General features: G+C 35.8%; 1 protein-coding gene across 2 annotated transcripts; it reads right to left on the bottom strand.

The window, feature by feature from the left end:
- Window positions 1–807: 807 nt before the first annotated feature.
- Window positions 808–19,169, bottom strand: LOC139978451 (splicing factor Cactin-like). 2 transcript variants are annotated; one of them, XM_071988695.1, is made up of 18 exons: window positions 18,970–19,169; window positions 17,692–17,853; window positions 16,328–16,451; window positions 14,925–14,990; window positions 13,959–14,039; window positions 13,366–13,437; window positions 12,611–12,673; window positions 11,138–11,192; window positions 10,536–10,630; window positions 9,728–9,881; window positions 8,972–9,115; window positions 8,312–8,421; window positions 7,005–7,222; window positions 5,451–5,640; window positions 4,651–4,806; window positions 4,103–4,186; window positions 3,219–3,332; window positions 808–2,267 (listed from the first exon to the last, which is right to left on the bottom strand). In XM_071988695.1, the coding sequence occupies exons 1-18, from the start codon at window positions 19,086–19,088 to the stop codon at window positions 2,142–2,144; spliced, it is 2,133 nt and encodes a 710-aa protein (XP_071844796.1). In that variant the 5' UTR covers window positions 19,089–19,169; the 3' UTR covers window positions 808–2,141. The 2 variants fall into 2 exon arrangements, with proteins under 2 accessions (XP_071844796.1, XP_071844797.1); XM_071988696.1 differs by having other exon boundaries at window positions 17,692–17,850.
- Between the last annotated feature and the right edge of the window lie 264 nt (window positions 19,170–19,433).

Here is a 19,433-nt window from a genome sequence, read left to right as displayed (position 1 = left end):
TGGTGGTCACGTGGTAGATTAAGGTACAACATACACGTAAAAGCTTTTATTTTATATACGTATATATATATATATATTGGGTGGAAGGGGAGGGGAGGTGATTTGTTATGAACTGCTCGAAATGGGGTCTAAGAGGGGAGGTAGCACCTTCCCTGTTTGGGAACTTCTTTTATAACTATGGGTGCTTAAATACATAATGATGAGATCTTTTGCAACTTTCTAAGAACATTTGATATGAACAAATTAAAATAGGTCAGATCACCGTTTCTTAAATTTGAAGTAGTCATTTATTTAAACAAACTTTTATTTAACTTTTATTTAAACAAACAAAAAACATATTCTAATCTACATTATGCATGAGAGGAGAGGCAGGTATGTTACTAATGCCAAATGCTAGACACATGGTAAATTAAGGGTATAAATGTAGATTCAGTATAAATGAGGGTATAAATGTTGTATGTTGCTCATATATTCCAAACCAGGAATAGGCAGTGTTTTGTGAATAAGGCAGCAGACTGTTTACTTATAAATTGACGTAATTCAGTACCAATTTCAACTTAGCAGCCTCCATTGCTTACAATCCCTTGCCCTCCCCCCCCCCCCTCTTTACCATCACACTGTGACAAAAAATATTCAACCCAAAATTGCATGTATGCTTAACAAAACTAATAATTCTCAATACAAGGGAATCCAAGCGTTATGTAGCAATATGGAAGAGTACAAGAAGGGGATGGGTGGAGGGTGGGAAGGGGAGGGGGGAGTAGGCTTGAACGTAAAAAAAACTACTAAACATAACAAGTCAATGGGTTCTTTGTATTTACAAATATGTTTATTATGGAAAATCTATCAATAATCAATTCTTCAAACTTGCTGCCATTATCATGAAATGAATTACACAAAATCAACAAAAAGTAAATACAAAGGGAGATGAGAAATAGATAAGTCTATTTTTGCCTTATATTCTAATATTCTTTAACCGTCATCAGATCACCTGTACAGGACCTGCCGAACACTCATTTTGTTCTGTGCAGTGTTTCCTAAAGGGAGATATCACCTCTGAAGTTACCTCACTGAACTTTGGTTTTAACCATCCTTAAGGATCTAAATGAACGTAACTTTGTGGGATATTCTGGCAGGAGAAGTTGATCGCTTCATACAAATGCTGTACATCAAAATGAAATCTTCATTACATTTCATATGATGAAGATATGATTTTTTCTTCAAATTTGTTGGTATTTTGTACATGCATCTGGTAACAGCCAAGTGAATGATGTCATCAAGGCAATTTAACATCAACATTTTTTCTGTTTTTCTTTATAACAATTAAGTGGGTTTTATTCTCTCAGAGACATCACAGACCACCCACTGTGATCTACTCCAGGGAGGAATCAAGCTTTTAGTATGAAGCCAAAAACGGTTCCATCAAATCAATCATATCTTGAGTTAGGAACAAGATATTGAGAAGGGGATTTAAACAAACAGTGTGCAATGTTTTCTTTTCCATGTTAAGTGTTACATTGTCTGTCACCAGATTTTATCAATATTCAATCTTTCTGGACGAGAGCTGCACGCTTCTCTCACGGAGGATGTGTTAGTGAGATGATTGTACAACTATTTAGCTAAGGCATTAAGCTTATCAGTCAAACTTAAAGGAGTGGCTAATTCTGTACAATCGCAGACTAAAGGTCTTCAATCTTAGTCATTGAAACATGAATAATTTTCACTTGTGACAAACCGAAAGTTAGTAGTTGTTTTATTCTCACCAGGACAATCCACTTTATATTAACCTATCAACTGTCTTTTATAGTTGAGGACCCAACTTGTTGATGTTCTCTGGCCAGGGTGATTTTTCGAAACAGACATAAGTCAAAGTTTCCTCGTAGATTTGATTTATGCATTACATCATTACTATCCTGTGCAACATTCCCTAAAACTGTTAGGCCCACCTAGGCTACAGTTGTTAACATGATTTCAATCTGTACATATTCAAGGGTCCAGATTACTGTGCAAACTGTTCCACAATCTGTTCCAACATTACGGGAAGTACTATGCCTTCTGACCAAGAATCTTCCTGGAGTAGTTAAGGAAATCAAGGTCTGTCTCTCAGGGAGAAACAGCTTGCATCTAGGCATCGGGGTTGACTACCTTCTGTAACGATACCGTTTGAAACGAAACCAGAGCTGGAAGATACTGTTGTTGAACTGACACCTGAAACCATGGCGATGAGACAACTCCCACTCACGATTGACTATCTTGAAAGCAAGGTCCTGGTTAATAGAAAGGAAAAAATAATAAATACGTATGTGTGTACATCATACATAGATACCTACAAACATAGATACATTCATAGATACACACATACAAAGATAAATCAATCAATCGAAGAAAAGAAAAGAAAAAAAGGCAAATATGATAAATACTAGGTCACAGTCAGTTATAACTAATGATTCCAAGATACATACAAATAAGACAACATCAAAATAATTTTGTCCCACGAAAAACTGGCGAAAAACATCAATGGCATGCAAAACAGCAGGCAGATTTGAATTCAAGTGTATAATGAATAGCTATGTTTTTCGTCCAACAGCTAAGAAATGGGTTGCATGATTTTACACACATTAATGAGCATGCTGCATGACAATAGAGCATGCAATGAACACAGAGGAATATTCTTAGTACTAAACAGCATTTCCGTGCTTTCTGAAGACATCTCCGCCCATACCGTACAAAATCACACTCATAGAAGTGAAGTTCACTGACTGCTCAAATTTTATTTTTGGTCATCATCTGAATAAATGCTTGCTTTGTAACGAAAGTGTTTGATTGGCAAGTCTTTCACATCTGAATGGAAAATATTCATTAACTGCTTATGTCTGCGTATGACAGAATTCTAGGACAATGTGTCAGTTTGATCAATTTGAAACATACTTTGAAATGTGTATATGTGGGATAACTGCTCCAAAAAAACAAGAGTTAAACACAAAATTGCTGCTTGAAATTGGTCTGTTTGGTTGTGAAGTGGCCTACTACAGTAATTTAACCATATAAATTAAATTAAGTTTAACAATCCATAAGACTTTTAACAATTTTATTCAGTTCACTATTTTTCTTTATATTAATCAAACAAAGATATAGATATGTGAGATAAAGACATGAACTTGCAAATTCATCTTTTCAAACCTGATGGCCGACAATACGAGTGAATTAAGTCATTTTACCTCATAGGGTGGTCCAGCATTGAACGTCAATATGGCAAATTCTTTGTTGTCTGGGCTCGGTGATAGAGAGTACTCGGGTGTATTTCTCTTGTCAATCAGATCAGGATAAAATATCTGTGAAAGAAGAAGCAAACACCATTTGTAAGTAGGATTTTATTGAGTTTGGTCAACATTTTCACCATCTTGTATGACAACTTCACTTCTACCTTTCTCATGCACTGAATATGATATCATGATATTTTGATCTGAAGGGAGAGGCACGGAAGTTAACGGCAATCATTGGAAGAATATAGCAAGGAGATTGTTAAATCTCTTTGGTCATACTTCTAGGTCTGCAGATTGTTCTGCTTACTGCTTAGATATCATCTAAAAACAACGATTAATTTGATATTAAAAGTGGACTACTCAAAATTCTGTGACAACATCACTGATGGTCAGCCACTCAAAATTGCTTTGTTGTATTTCATTGTCATTTATAGACCATCCAAGATGCTTAACTATAATGTGTTTATATTATCTTAATATTACTTAATTTTTTTTATATTTTATTTTAATGACTTTTCTTATTAAAGTGGACTGCTCAAAAAGTGGTGACATCATCATTGATGGTCAGCCAATCAAAATTGCTTTGTTGTTTTTTTATCGTCATTTGTAGTTCATCCTTTAACTATAATTTGTTTTGATTCTCAAAACTATGAATAAAGAAGGTACTTACTTTCCTTGGACTATTAACAAAGAATAAAGTTACTCTTCGTAGACGACCGGATGAAGTGAACAGCAAGAACACATTTTATAAGGAACACGGTAATGACTAGAGAGGGACGGAGACATCCAAAATGGGTGACTAAGGTACCACTGAAGTTATATAACATGACGACACTTACATTAAACTTGTAGCCCTGCACAACCTTTGGTGGAGGGTTGTCCATGTCGTAATGAGTCTGGTTGTATTTATTCCATTCAAATCCCTGCAGTGAAGATTAGCAAAAATTAAATTTTAGTTTCATATCGGAATCACTGACATATCTTCTAATATGGGTATGGCAGAGGATGTTATTTGTGTCTGGTAGCGTAGAGGAAATTGTTTTTATTCTGAAATATATCAAACTATTCTTGATGTGTTCAGTAATAATGAATGACGCTTCATGGACTGTTTATTTTATTTAACCCATGAGCAGACACCTGGGTCGGTTCCAACACGATTTGAGTAAAAAATTGCAAAAAATCATAATAGTGTAGTTCCCATGTCCCACAACCTTCACTACAGTGTCAAAAAACAAAAGAGAAGTAGATCTTTCATATTCATAACATCTTTTCCTCTTTGGGAAAATGATGGAGGGGGGTTGCAGACGAATATTGTAATTTAGATGAGTAATGACATTGTATTGAAATCGTCTGGCAAGTTTCAGTATGTGAGTGTGTATCAACCTACCGTGTGGACTCTGTTGAAATATCTCGGTTTTCTTGGCCTGTACTTGTCTGCCCAAAGATATGGCTTATCATCCAGTGCCATCTCCACTCCAAAGGTGCCCTCGTCTAACCCCATACCTTCCTTGGCTTTCTTTATAAACTCGCTCTCCATTGTAGCCTAAAAATCAAACCAAAATGTGGATGATGTTACATGAACAAAAGTGAAATGACAAGACACAACGAAAATATATAGACAATAAATATTTGCAATGAGGTAAGGACAAATGGGGAGAGGGGAGGGGACGGGGGTGGGAGATGACTGACTTTATCAGAGATTTAAAATCATATCCGAGAACTCAGGCAAAAGTATGGTACTGAATGGAATAACAAGGTTTATGGTAAGCAAAAAATCACTTGCATTAATGAAAGCAAAATAGAAACGATGTCTTGTTTTGTGTGTCTAAAATAACTAAAAAGACTATTACTGGTGCATGTATAGAAAACATTTTAGTTATACCCCTGATCAATTAAGGCTGATTCACAGTGTCTGGACTTCAGTAACAAATAAATCATTCTGTCTACTCATCTTAGGCAACACGAACACGTCTTATTAGCTTCCTTTCTATATTTGCGATTATCGCAACAACATCTTGGTCCTCCATCAGCTGAAACATTTGTTACCTTCCCAAAGAAGAAGCTGTATCTATGGAAACTATGTTATGACCTTGCTGTTAGGTGAGTCCAGATAACATCAAGTGCAACCTTCCATTACTGTTTGTGCAGATAACAACACCCTTGTGAACCTGACTGTTAAAAGCTCACCTCTGCTGAGCCAGTGGCTAACAGCTGTTTTCTAGCTTGCTCCAGCTTCGCCATATCTTCTTCTGGATCATACACCATCACGTCGAAAGACACGTCTTTGGGATCTGTAAGTTTGGGGCTGTAACTTCCCTGCAAGTATTCTTCCATGCTCTCTGCGATGAGATCCTCCTCTGTTAAGACAGCTGATCTCCTGTTCGAATGAAAGTTCAGACCAAATTCTTAAATCAAATGAAAAAGCTTTTAAACTTATGTCACATGGGTTGCAATTTATGGAACCAGATGAAAAATAAAGTAAATATAAAGGATATTTTCATTTGAACATTCTTCCATTTGACATGAGATCATTGCACAGAAGGAAACAAGTTGTAATTTTAATTCCACCTGGTGCAGTCAGTTTGGCCTTTTTTGGTATCACTGCTAAAGGGTGTAAACACTTGCTAAACTGAAACAGTAGACTAACTTCCACATTTTTCAAGAGAACATACCTTCAGCAAAAACGTTCAACAAAACCAGAGATTGGAAACAATTATCACGTTTTTATTTGCTATCGAGAAATACGTACATAACTTCCCACATGTATATTAGATAAAAAAACATCATTACGACTTAACTTATGGGCAAGCGGACACAAACGATTTCTACCACAATATTTTTTTTAATTTTTGAGAAATGATCCATTAAGGAGCTGAGGTTCATCAGTTAAAGTGACTGGACTACTTAGTCTAACACACAAACCATAGGGTGCATTCCTTAGGTGCATTACAAAACTCAATAGAAAAACACTTTTATGGCCTCAGATGACATGTTTACAATGCCCCACAAGTTTGTCAAGGTCAAATGGTGTTGAATGTCATCCAAGGGGGCTCTGTTGTTGATTTGAAGTTCAAAGAACAGACCTGTCTTGCATATTTAGAGTTTATAAAACAATGGATTAACATTGATACTAATGCTTGCATTGAGGAGCGGATGACATCATCAATTTAGCCATAAAGGAACATTCGTAAGATTTGAGCATATTTTAAAAGGTTGATATCTTTAAAAGTGGAAATGTTTAACAGTGCACTCAATTTTTCTTTTTTCTTGAAATATGAAAATTTTGTCAGCTTTCAACCTTCCTCAGTCACGTCTACGACACTCTAACTTTATTTTCAACTGACTTTCTGTACAGCTTAGGGCACACTTTCATTACTGTTTACATGGAAGTAAAGAGGTTTTCCATTCTTATAAATTTGGGAGATATATAGAAGTGACTTCTTTTTTCTTTATCTTTTTGTCTTTCTTGTGAGGGAGCGTCACATTGATCAGACAGGGAATAACGGTTAATGATTATAGCGTATCGATTTATATATCGCATAGTGAAAATCCCATACAAAATGGTAAAAATTGCTACACAAATTGAAAATATATATAACAGGCTTTTGTAAACAAACTCTTAGTGTCTCAATTATCTTACAAAAAGCAACATTAAGTCACCTCAAAAGCTGCTGTGCAAAATGGTAAAAAAATGAAATTACTTATAACTCCATTTTTTGTTGCCAGCAATAAAACACTTACTCTTCATCTTCTTCTTCCTCCTCTTCTTCTTCCTTCTCTGGATTTCTCTCTGCCTTCCTCTCATTCCGTGGATCTCTCGGTTCCTCATCAGGATCAATCTCCTCTGTTTTATTTTTGCTTTCCAAAGATTCGGCAGAAGTAGAAGCAGAGGTAGATGGTCCTTCTCCAGAATTGATTGGAAGAACTGATGGGAAGAGGGCGGCAGCTTCCACGCCTTGCTGTAAAAGGTTATTAAGTGTTGTATAACACAGAGAACGTTTATTTTCATTATAAGGTTGCATAACCTTGTATTGTAATTGTTGAAGTTACGGACGCTGTACTAAGACCTGTGATAAACACTATGCTACATGTTCTAAAATATGACATCTTAGTGTTTGCTGTAACAGCATGCATTCAGATCCTTTAAAAGTGTAAACACTTTCTGCAGTGTTGCTCTGTGACATCCTGAGATCTGTCAAATCACTAACGTCCACAGACTTTCATAACACTGACTAAATAATTAATAAGAATAAGATATGTTATAACATTGATAACGTTCCTCAGACCTGTCACAGGCTTTCCCGTTACATAGACTATGTCCACAGAGCTATCTGCATGCTTCCTCAGATCTTTATAACATTGATTAAGAGCTGTTATAACACTGACTATGTCCAGGGATTTCTCATTACACTGACTACATCTGTTATGTCACTGCCTGCTTCCTCAGATCTTTATAACATTGATTAAGAACTGTTATAACACTGACTATGTCCAGGTATTTCTCATTACACTGACTACATCTGTTATGTCACTGCCTGCTTCCTCAGATCTTTATAACATTGATTTTCTCTTAAGAGCTGTTATAACACTGACTATGTCCAGGGATTTCTCATTACACTGACTACATCTGTTATGTCACTGCCTGCTTCCTCAGGTCTTTATAACATTGATTTTCTCTTAAGAGCTGTTATAACACTGACTATGTCCAGGGATTTCTCATTACACTGACTATATCTGTTATGTCACTGCCTGCTTCCTCAGATAATTATAACATTGATTTTCTCCTAAGATACGTTATAACACTGACTATGTCCAGGGATTTCTCAAATCTGTGTTTTAACTCTTACAATCCAATCTGTCATAAAACGTGACTACATACTCAGATCACAGACTGTGTCCAAGATTTCTCCTTTACCCTATCTTCTCACATCTGTGATCTGTCTGACTACTGATCAGGTTTAGAATCTGTCTCAATAAATTCATATACAAACTGCCTAAAGATTACTAAGTGAACACAAACACCTACTGGAGTAGTCGAGTAGTCATACCTGCTGTCGTAGAATGGCTAGTTTGTTCCTCAATCTGTCCTGATGTCTTTCCTTCAGCCTTGCTCTAGCCATATGGGAACTTAGTTGTTGCAACAATGTTTCCCAGTAACCTAGCAACAAGAAAACACAACATATTTGATAGTTCCCCTACCATAAACTTGTGTTACTACATGAGAAAAATATATCACTGATGCTTTGAAAGTTACCTGACAACATGAATAACTAAAAATACTATAATCACGGATGCTAGCAAACGAGCGCAAAGCCATTGGAATTAGTGATCTTTTTAAGACATTTGAAACAAAGAACATTCAATAGTAAAGCAATGTAAGACAGCTGATTTTGTGCATATGAATGACTATTGAAGCAAATTTACTTCTGTTTTATTAATATTATGTTCAAACTACACAGGTTGTGCTTGTATGAATTATATTTTAAAGCCTTCTGTTGCATGTTGGTTGAACAACATTCCCCCCTCCGTTGCTGGGATTAAAATGTTCAAATTCATGACTTCATTTGTTAATGCATGATTTCCTTCCAGCAAAGCAAAACATGGTCTACATTTTTGGGACATTTATACAACCTTAAAGTGAATGCTAATATTTATTAAATTTGTTTTTCTTTAAGTTTTCAATTACAAGGAGATAACACGATACATACCGATATCCACAGCACTTCCACTCTTGATACGTTCGTTGATTTGGTTCTGTAGAGCTACCAGCTGGCTGTGTGTTTTCCCTTGAAAGATCCCTCCAACTTCTCTACTCACTGATGCATTAATGCCCTCACGGCGATCTTGTGCGACTGTGTGAGATGGGAAAAAAGCTTTTTAGTCTCCATCTTCAATTCATGAAAGATGCGAGCTCACACATCAGTGAAAGTCAGAGGAGAAGGGAGTGACTAAATATTGGAGTACTACTGAAGTAATTAGATGTATGGTATGAGAAAATACTTGTATTTCAACGTTGAACTCTGAATATGTCACTTTTGAAACATAAACTCAATCTTTTTGTCAAAACAGTTGCTCTTTTGCCATACCTGTATTGCATATAGGTACTTCAAACTATTTGGTAATGATCCAAATTTGGGGATAAGTTACCATCCCAAGTAAAAACAAAACATATTTGATGATCATACCATCAAACCTTGGGAATTAGGTTACCATCCCTCATTATAAACATAACATATTTGATGATCATACCTCCTAACCCAAGAAACTAGTTCCTGCACTATAGTAATACATAACCTTGCAGAAGGTGAAGAGAGGAGATCTGGAAAGTGAATTGTTGACGGGCATCAATATTTTTGCTCAAAGAGGAGAAACTTTTCTTATATTTTAAAGTTTAAATGAAACGTAGCATCCTGCTTCATAATATGACATCCCATCTTTGAATTCAAACTGTTACATTTACTCACTCTGACTGTCTGGATCGATCTTCCGAAGTTTGGCTAATTCATCGTCTGTAATTGTTGTGATGTCCTTCCAAAATTCCAAGTTGGTATGTTTTTCCATTTCTAAGTAAACTTTGATATCTTCTAGTAAATCTTCCAAATCACGGATTGTAAAACCCTGGGTAAAAAAATTAATGGTAACATGGATCTTGCTAAGTCAGTAAAGCATTAGACCTTATGAAGCATGGTGTTGACCACAGAGCTATGGGTCCAATTGGTAGTGCAAAGGCAGATCAGACACTTTGATAGACTAGGATTGAGGGAGGACCAGACCCCCTCCCATGCCCCCCCCTCTCCAAAAAATATATATATACATATATAGTAATAACAATTACACTTTTGAAGTCACCATTCCCCCTCAACATTGATATTGGTCAGTATATTGTAGGATTCCTGTATATCAATGGTTAATTTTCACTTACGGTCAGTATATTGTAGGGTTCCTGCATTTGAATAGTTAATTTTCACCTACGGTCAGCATATTGTATGGTTCCTGCATCTCCATGGTTAATTTTCACTAACGGTCAGCATATTGTACGGTTCCTGCATTTGAATGGTTAATTTTCACCTACGGTCAGTATATTGTAGGATTCCTGCATCTCAGTGGTTAATTTTCACTTACAGTCAGTATATTGTACGGTTCCTGCATTTGAATGGTTAATTTTCACCTTCGGTCAGTATATTGTAAGATTCCTGCATCTCAATGGGTAATTTTCACTTACAGTCAGTATATTGTAGGATTCCTGCATTTCAACGGTTAATTTTCACTTACGGTCAGTATATTGTACGGTTCCTGCATCTCAATGGTCAAGTCTTCCTCGTTCTTCTCTTGACCGATGTACTGGGCTAATTGATCGATTGGTTTCGCTGCAATCGAATGAAAAATGAACAGGATGCTAGCAAATTTCACCTCACTGCATCCATCAAATACACACAGATGCAACCATTCCATTTATTGCAACTTGTCAATATTAACAGTCAGCCATTTTAAACCGTCTGGACAAAACTAAAACCAGGTAGAGAAGGAGACCTGTGTCATCAATGCAGAGGCAAAAGGACTGAAGAATACTTGAAAAGAAGAATGACAGGAAGTATCCCTAAACTGCAAAGCAAATTTAAAATCTTTACATCCTATTTGTCTGTCAATGAAGAGCCTTGGACCACAAAATGAAGTATTTATGATAGCCCGTTTATGATTAAAGAACATGTTTCATTACAGTGTCTTTGTAAAGTGAAAATGAAGAAAAATTATAAATCCCCATCCTACCATCAACCCCTCCCCCCACCCATCCAAACTTTAGGATAATAATAAGTATGAAATACACTTTTTATCTTAAAAAGCTTTTTCTTTCTGAGAAATTCGATTTCATTTACCTCTGCCATCCTGAATACGAATTTTTGAACGCAGCTTGGCTTGATCAAGATGAAACTAAGAAGAGAATGCAAAATCCATTTAAATTTTCATTGAAGAGTTGAATTCATAAATGATGCCACATTACACTGTACACTTGCATGAATTTCAAACTTGGGTGCTTAATTTGGGAGTTAAAGCAAATGCATGTTAATGGGATTGAAATAAGTCTTCATATTAATATTTAATTAAGATATCATCAACATATCATTATAACTAATGAAAAAGAGAGGAGCATTATATTCTCACTCACCTGGTCCTCTTGTTTCTTATAATTTTTTATAATTTAAGAGTTGAATTCATAAATGATGCCACATTAATCTGTACACTTGTATGAATTTTAAACTTAAGTCCTTAATTTGGGTGTAAAACAAATGCATGTTAATGGGATTGAAATAAGTCTTGATACAAATTTTTAATTATGATATCATCCACATATCATTATAGCTAATGAAAAGTGATTAGCATTATATTCTCACTCACCTGGTCCTCTTGTTTCTTATAATTCTTATAATTTTTATAATTTAAGAGTTGAATTCATAAATGATGCCACATTAATCTGTACACTTGTATGAACTTCAATTTAAGTGCTTAATTTGGGCGTTAAACAAATGCATGTTAATGGGATTGAAATAAGTCTTAATATTAATATTTGATTAAGATATCATCCACATATCATTATAACTAATGAAAAAGAGATAATTAGCATTATATTCTCACTCACCTGGTCCTCTTGTTTCTTATAATTGTTTATAATTTAAGAGTTGAATTCATAAATGATGCCACATTAATCTGTACACTTGTATGAATTTCAAACTTAAGTGCTTAATTTGGGCGTTAAACAAATGCATGTTAATGGGATTGAAATAAGTCTTGATACAAATTTTTAATTATGATATCATCCACATATCATTATAGCTAATGAAAAGTGATTAGCATTATATTCTCACTCACCTGGTCCTCTTGTTTCTTATAATTCTTATAATTTTTATAATTTAAGAGTTGAATTCATAAATGATGCCACATTAATCTGTACACTTGTATGAACTTCAATTTAAGTGCTTAATTTGGGCGTTAAACAAATGCATGTTAATGGGATTGAAATAAGTCTTAATATTAATATTTGATTAAGATATCATCCACATATCATTATAACTAATGAAAAAGAGATAATTAGCATTATATTCTCACTCACCTGGTCCTCTTGTTTCTATAATTCTTATAATTTTTATAATTTAAGAGTTGAATTCATAAATGATGCCACATTAATCTGTACACTTGTATGAACTTCAAAATTAAGTGCTTAATTTGGGCGTTAAACAAATGCATGTTAATGGGATTGAAATAAGTCTTGATATTAATATTTGATTAAGATATCATCCACATATCATTATAACTAATGAAAAAGAGATAATTAGCATTATATTCTCACTCACCTGGTCCTCTTGTTTCTCCCATTCTTGGAAGTATTCTGCTTCTCTCATCCTCTGTAAATCCTCCTAAATCATAAAATGGTGAATGAGGTGAAAATTTGTCAGAACAATTTCCAAACCTTATTATACTTGTGAGTGACAAGCACGAAATCAGGATTTAACGTAATAAAAAATATAAAAATCAGTCATATGACATTTTGTGGCTTGAAAATATGTTACGTGTAAATCAAGAATACAAACATTCATGTAAAATCATTTAACTTGAAACAGTGGATCCTACTACAGATTCAGGAAAGAAGACACCATACTTTGGCAAGGAAACAAAAATTTAAAGACAAAGATATGAATTTGCTTGAAGTCACCTACTATTCACAAATAAAGCATCCTGGTAAAATCGCTAAGGCAACAGGGATTTGTGATCTAAGGATTACAAGTTTCACTGGATCATTACCTTGGGTCCTTTGGAAAGGCTCTATATCTCAATGCCCCTTTCACCCGGGTGTGTATAAATTGAGACCTGTGAGGTAACTTGTCAATATAGCCGCAGGTGCCAGATGTGGGGGCCCCTGTCCCCAGGGCACACTTGGATTTGGTGCAGTCTAGTACCCTGGGATCGACTCTTTGAATTGCACACACTTTGGTGAGCGGGTGTGACAATTTACCAGTGAATAACTATTGCTAAGTTGTGTGAGAATATTGTTAACGTTTTAAATACAATAACTTCAGGTGTTAGCAAAGGAAATGAGAAAAAGACCCACCAGTTCCTTGTCCCTTTCTTCTCTCTCTCTTTCCCTCTCCAATCTTCTCTGCTTCACTTTTTGGAGTTCCAACTGGTTGAAGAAAAAACACACCAACATGCATTCAAAAAACAATAAAAAAATTGACACTTCCATATTATATGTCCTATTGGATATGCTCATATGTAACTAGTGCAGTGTTCTACAGGAGCCCAGGAGCCCCTTTCATATCACAAATACAAAATCCTCAAGGTTGTTTCAGTTTACTTCCTTTCACATCTGTGTGCTTCTGTACTTCATGTTTATTCATTATACTTCTGTGATAAGACAAATAAATGACTGAGCTAAAGAACAAAGAGAATAACCAACCAACCAATGACAGAACAGATACATGAATTTGCTGGTTATTAATCTTTCAAAGTAAATTGTAACAACATATACATCTTCATGTTTATATGTCAAATACCAGCTGTCTTGGTGTTTAAGTATTGTTGGCATTGGCTACTTGCTGATGACCCTTCTGTTCTCTGTTTCTTGAACTGAAATCCATTTTCAAGGATCTAGACATCTGAAAAAATACTTCTTGAGACAAAGCCATGTACTGACAAGCTCACCCTATTTTCAATCTGTTGTCCCTTTCCCATTCTTCTGAGCTTCTCCGGATCAACTTGGGACAATCCAAGAGTTTCATTTTTCTAACGGGTGGAGAGAAAGAGAGGTTGATGGTGATGTAGGACAAAAAACATCATGCAAGTAGTACCAGTGGTTAACGCCGGTGTCTTTCAATCAGAAGGTACCGAGTTCGAGTCACTCCAAGATTAATGTACGTCGTCCAGTTACAGAGTTGTTGACAATTGACAATTCATAATCATTGACGTTGAAATATGAATCTAAGAGACTGACTTCGGTCAGCTTGCGGCTTTGATAAGTCAATGATGACTTCTTTGTGAGTTCCTGCTTGCAGGAGGATCTAAATTACATACATACATACCCAACAAGGTGTGAAATTACATACAATGGTCAAAGTACTCTCTTCACAAAAACCCAAGAAGGAAATACTGAAATGTTACAAATAAAGGTTGTGAGATCCCATTCAACATGAGTCTTCCACAACATGTGTGAGGATTTTCATACAATTATGTTACTCTGTTTGTTTTCGTTGCACTGAAATTTTCTGATATGGCCGACACTTGGCCAACACCAAAGAAGTATTGTAGGTAGTAATAACTTTGCTCAACTCATGATCAAAAATTTGTTTCACCTCATATCAAACATGTAGCAGCAGTCACATGGTTCTCAGATGCAGCTGTTTTACCTTACCTTACAACTACCAAATGTAAAGGTTTAAAGTATATGAGACATGCAATACATAATACTTTTCAATACCGTCAACAAAAGAAACAGCATGGGGACCTCAGGAAATGTGGATTTTAGGTTCTGAAGATCTGCAAACTTATGAAATGTGAACAGAAGTTAGCCAGCGTTTCCAAATTTATTAGTTAAGACTTATTTAGGGCAATTGAAATTAATACCAACTTTTCATTTTTTCACATTTGATTTGATTGAAAGAATATTCTCACCTTTTGCCAGACAAATGTGTCCAAGAGATTTGGATCACCAAATGGATTATCTTCATTCGTATAACCCTGTAAATAAACAACAACAAAATAACATAATACCTGTGAGTGAGTTTCTCACACAGAGTGGAACTTAACACAATAAAAAGCACTTTTCCTAAGATACCAACATTTAAAGAACATTATTTGCATGAGATAAGTAGCACAATCATGGCCTTAAGGAACCCTGCTGATGCCTATCATTCTCAGCACCACATTTCTTCACATGCAATCATTACATTACTCTGAAAATTGAGTTGTTCAATTCTTCATTCCATTTGGAGGATTAAATTGCCAGGTTTAGAAACATCATTTTAAAATTTAGAAGATGTAAATTTAGCATTCCTTCTCACTGAAAGTCTGAAAATAACTTCAAGTGTGTACTTACTACCGAGTGAAGTTTGCCTACAAATAAGTCATATGGGAAGTGTACACTCTTGCCGATTGCATGTTTAATGGATCAGCGAATGAAGTTGACGTTTTTGAATATTCTATAGAAGCTGTTGGAGCCCAAGGCACAACATCAAACTTACTAACTAGTTGAAATGATGTCCTAAGTGAAACTCTCAGAAACCCTTTTTACTTACTGTCACAGTGAACTAAGATTGGAATTGTGACATTTAAAAGTGAACAAATTTACAGGATTCCTCGGAGCATCCCCTCATTTTCTGACACCTCACCCCCCCCCCCCACTTGTCCATAGTCAATTGATCTGTGTCATTTGTGGGTACACTGATAAATGTATAAAGGATAGAGAGAATATTTTTCAGATCCTAGCAGGCACTTCTTCACTAATTTACACGTAATTACACATAATTTACATGCATAAAACACATGCAAAGAGGTGAGGGAGTCATTTCCTGACTTAGGAGACAGATTTTGTGAGACATATGTGCACATAGAATAAACGAAGATGAGATGTTTGCTGAGGCAAAACATGTTACTGTTGTAATGTTCCACTACTCTATAATGCAGCATCTTCAGTACACACACACATATTTCATTTTATGCATTGTTATATTTTAATGAAAGGTATTACAGTGATGAAGACATAAATGCTTATGTACTACATAAAATGAAAATAGACACACCAAACATTGTACCGCAAATTTATGGAATTACATACAGTGAGAATAATGAGTTTAGTCTGTTAAGTCTATAAGAGATGATATGATCTTCGTGCAGAAAAAAAAAACACATTTGTTTATCATCATGATTGCATGAACAGAATCCTAATGTTAGAGGATCAAGGTTCAGTGTGGAGTGAGTTTGACACCAGTTTCGATTTACTTTCTCAAATTCTTCTGTGAGAACTACGTATAATGGACAGATTGATCACATTTCACAAGAACGAGTAGCAAACTTACCATCATTTCTTCATCCCATCCCATTTTTTCTTTCCTTTTGCGATCTTTTGCTTCCTTCTTTTGAATTCTTCTGAGGCGTTTTTCCTCCAGTGTTTCTGTTGCCTTTAAAAGTTCTTTCTGCTTTCTACGAAGGAAAAAATTAACAAGCTGCTGAAATTTTTGTCACTTATGACAAGAATATTGATTGGCACTTTTAGGCCACAGTCTATTCAAGTACTCTACTACACTGAACTTCTGACTGTGCACACACATCCTCAATTCATCCTAGTGTTGACTTTGCAATACAAATATGACATGTTTGGTAATTTGAATTCTCCATGGCTCTCTTAATGACGATGCTATTGTTGTCAGTGCTGAGCCAATATCTCATCTGAAGACCAAAGTCACTTTTTGAGTTGCATTGATGGACATATTCACAGCATTATATACAGTCACTGTCAAAACTAATGTTATATGGTGGGATACGGTAACTTCCCCTCCCCCCCCAATCCCCCTCCCAACTTCACATACTGTGTTAGACATATGAAGCTGCACTGATAGACACTGCTCTGTTCGTAAGTCAAATGGTACTCACTTTTTCAATTGCAATTTTAATCTACGAAACTTTCATGAAAATGGCCAAAACTGCCCCAGTGAAAAAAGGAAACATGAGTTTTGTATCTGGAGACACTTTGTGGATTATTCCACCCAATTAGTAGAATTATACAGTTAACATCAACACATATGCAAAGTAGCCTGGAAAGTTTTTCTTGCTTCGAGCAGTTTCACTCCTGACCTTGACATGTATAATTCTCCCTGTTTCTCAACATAAAACAAAAACTGTTAGCAAACTGCTTATCCACTAAAAAGCCTGCATGAAAGTAAGTGGGCCTGACGTTTCGATCCTAGCAGGATCTTCTTCAGAGGCTGAATGAAGAAGAAGATCCTGTTAGGGTCGAAACGTCAGGCCCACTTACTGTCACACTCTTCTTGTTCCTGGCTGAATCTGGTCATACCATTGATAACATCATATAGCTGAAGGATTGCAATAGACCAGTGAGCAAAATCAGACAGATCATCATCACCACTATCCTTTAAATGAACATTAATGCCCTAACTATCTCAAATTTACCTTATTACCATATATACCATCATAAACCAATTGGTTTTTGGATAAACCAACATTTAGACAAGAAAAAGGAACAAAATCCTGCACAATGCAAATTCTATCAATTCTAATCATTCCTGCATGTATGAGCCTGTATAAGCAATATTATTTTAAGTAATATTGATGGAGTTTGAGCAGTTACTTGTTAGTCATGAATATATGTACCTCATCAACTATTTACTGCTATGTTAAAACTCCAGTGAATACTCAAGCTTACATTTTGTCTTCTTTCGTCAATGGCCTATGTTCTCCCTTCTTTCGTTTCACAGGAGATCTAGATCGTTCCCTCCTGGATTTTTGCTTCCTCTGCGGTGAGCCTAAATACCGGCCACGACGTTTACCATCACTACTGCTGTCATCTGAGCTTGATGGAGTTCTACTAAGATAAATGACATTTAGGGAATACCTAATGAGCTCAAAATCACTATCAATCACTATTAACGGTCACTAAACATTGTCATCCAGGGAAATGTTTATCTGGTCTTGCAAAATCACTAACGATTTATTGCTACACAAGTGCAAACGTGCATTCATGGGCAGTTTTTGTAAAGATCCATGTAATATTTGCAGTATTTTATGAGACACCAATTTAATCAACATCAAATCTGCCACACAAGATGTATATTATATTAAATTACTCCTAGAATATATTATCTCTCTTCAGAATATGACAATCAATTATAATTGTCATTAACATTGCAATCCTAGTAAACCTTTACCAGTTGAGATGAGACAGGATAATTTCAATAAACTTCAAAGAAATTAACAATGGCATGTTGGATTTATCATAAAGTATTGCTTCCTACCAATGGGATTGGAGTTGCTATTGCTACCCGAGCCTAGACTAGTAGTATATCTAAGCAAGGACAAACTTTAACTTAAGTTAAATCCACTAATTTACCAATACCAGAACTTGGGTATCACTAATTAGCGTCAACAGGCCGATTTCACAACGTTAGGAAAAAGTTGGCGATTTTTACGACAAAAACATTTTTTCCCGTGAAAAATATGTATGCACGCTGGTTCCAGTCAGTTTTAAACGTGTTTCCAGATATACTCTGATAACATCAATTGTATTTGATGGTATTTTAAACTTGTTGTCTTGAGTTGTCGTGGGTTGTCGTGAGTTGTCGTGAAATCGGCCTGTTGACGCTAATTAGTGTGACAGCAGAACTTTAGAAACTAACAAATTCTGATACTACTAATTCATACACTTTCATTAAAGACAATACTCAATTTCGAAGCTTCCAGGTTTGGAGTAGGAAATCGTCTTAATTAACTACAGTGCATAGTAATTTGTGGAGTATCCCTATACGTAAATGTGTTGTTGTAACTTACTTAGGCCTAACTTACACTGCAGTACACTAACAGTAACAGTAACACAATAGTCAAGCTTATTTCGCATAATTGATCCATGTGTTATTCTACTTATAGAGCCTATATTTGGAATCATGTTGTCACAGACAGCATGTACTATGCGAAGAGATCATCAGACCTTCTTCTCTGTGATTTATATGATCGGTCCCTATCAGACTCTCTGGATCGATCTCTGCTTCGTGATCTCGACCTACGCCGATCCTTTCGATGTTTACGCTTTTCTGAAGACTTCCCCATCGTTGTATGTCAGAGAATCTCAACAGTCGTAAGCCTAACGTTAGCCTTTGCTGGTCAATACAAAAAAGTTCTGTTAGGTGCTCCAAGTTTGCCCTATGAAACGCCAACTGTGCACAAAATATCCTTGTGACAATGTAACCGTAGTATAAATATCGTTTGATACGTGCAAGACGAGGAAGATAGTATTCCAAGTTAATTGGGCAACTCCAATATTTTCCAGATAAACCTTGTTCTTTTGTAGCTACTTTTAAGCACACCATGCATGTCCGAAGGTCGGAATTACTCTAAAATTGCTGTCCCTTGCCCCCCAGCACACTGTAATCGGGGACTGTCCCCGAAAATCGG

The sequence above is a fragment of the Apostichopus japonicus genome, chromosome 13 (assembly GCF_037975245.1).
Source record: "Apostichopus japonicus isolate 1M-3 chromosome 13, ASM3797524v1, whole genome shotgun sequence".
NCBI classification, from domain to species: domain Eukaryota; kingdom Metazoa; phylum Echinodermata; class Holothuroidea; order Aspidochirotida; family Stichopodidae; genus Apostichopus; species Apostichopus japonicus.
The sequence above is the reverse complement of the archived record's forward strand: the minus strand, read 5'-3'. Positions and strand labels throughout refer to the sequence as shown.

Bases quoted from the DNA above. Each gene is read 5' to 3' on its own strand.
- LOC139978451 (XM_071988695.1), bottom strand. From the start codon at position 19,088: ATGGGGAAGTCTTCAGAAAAGCGTAAACATCGAAAGGATCGGCGTAGG. The intron at 5,641-7,004 runs GTAAGTGTTTTA...TCATTCGAACAG, and splicing joins GAGGAAGAAGAAGATGAAGA to GAGATCAGCTGTCTTAACAG. The intron at 4,187-4,650 runs GTAGGTTGATAC...TCTTCACTGCAG, and splicing joins ATTTCAACAGAGTCCACACG to GGATTTGAATGGAATAAATA.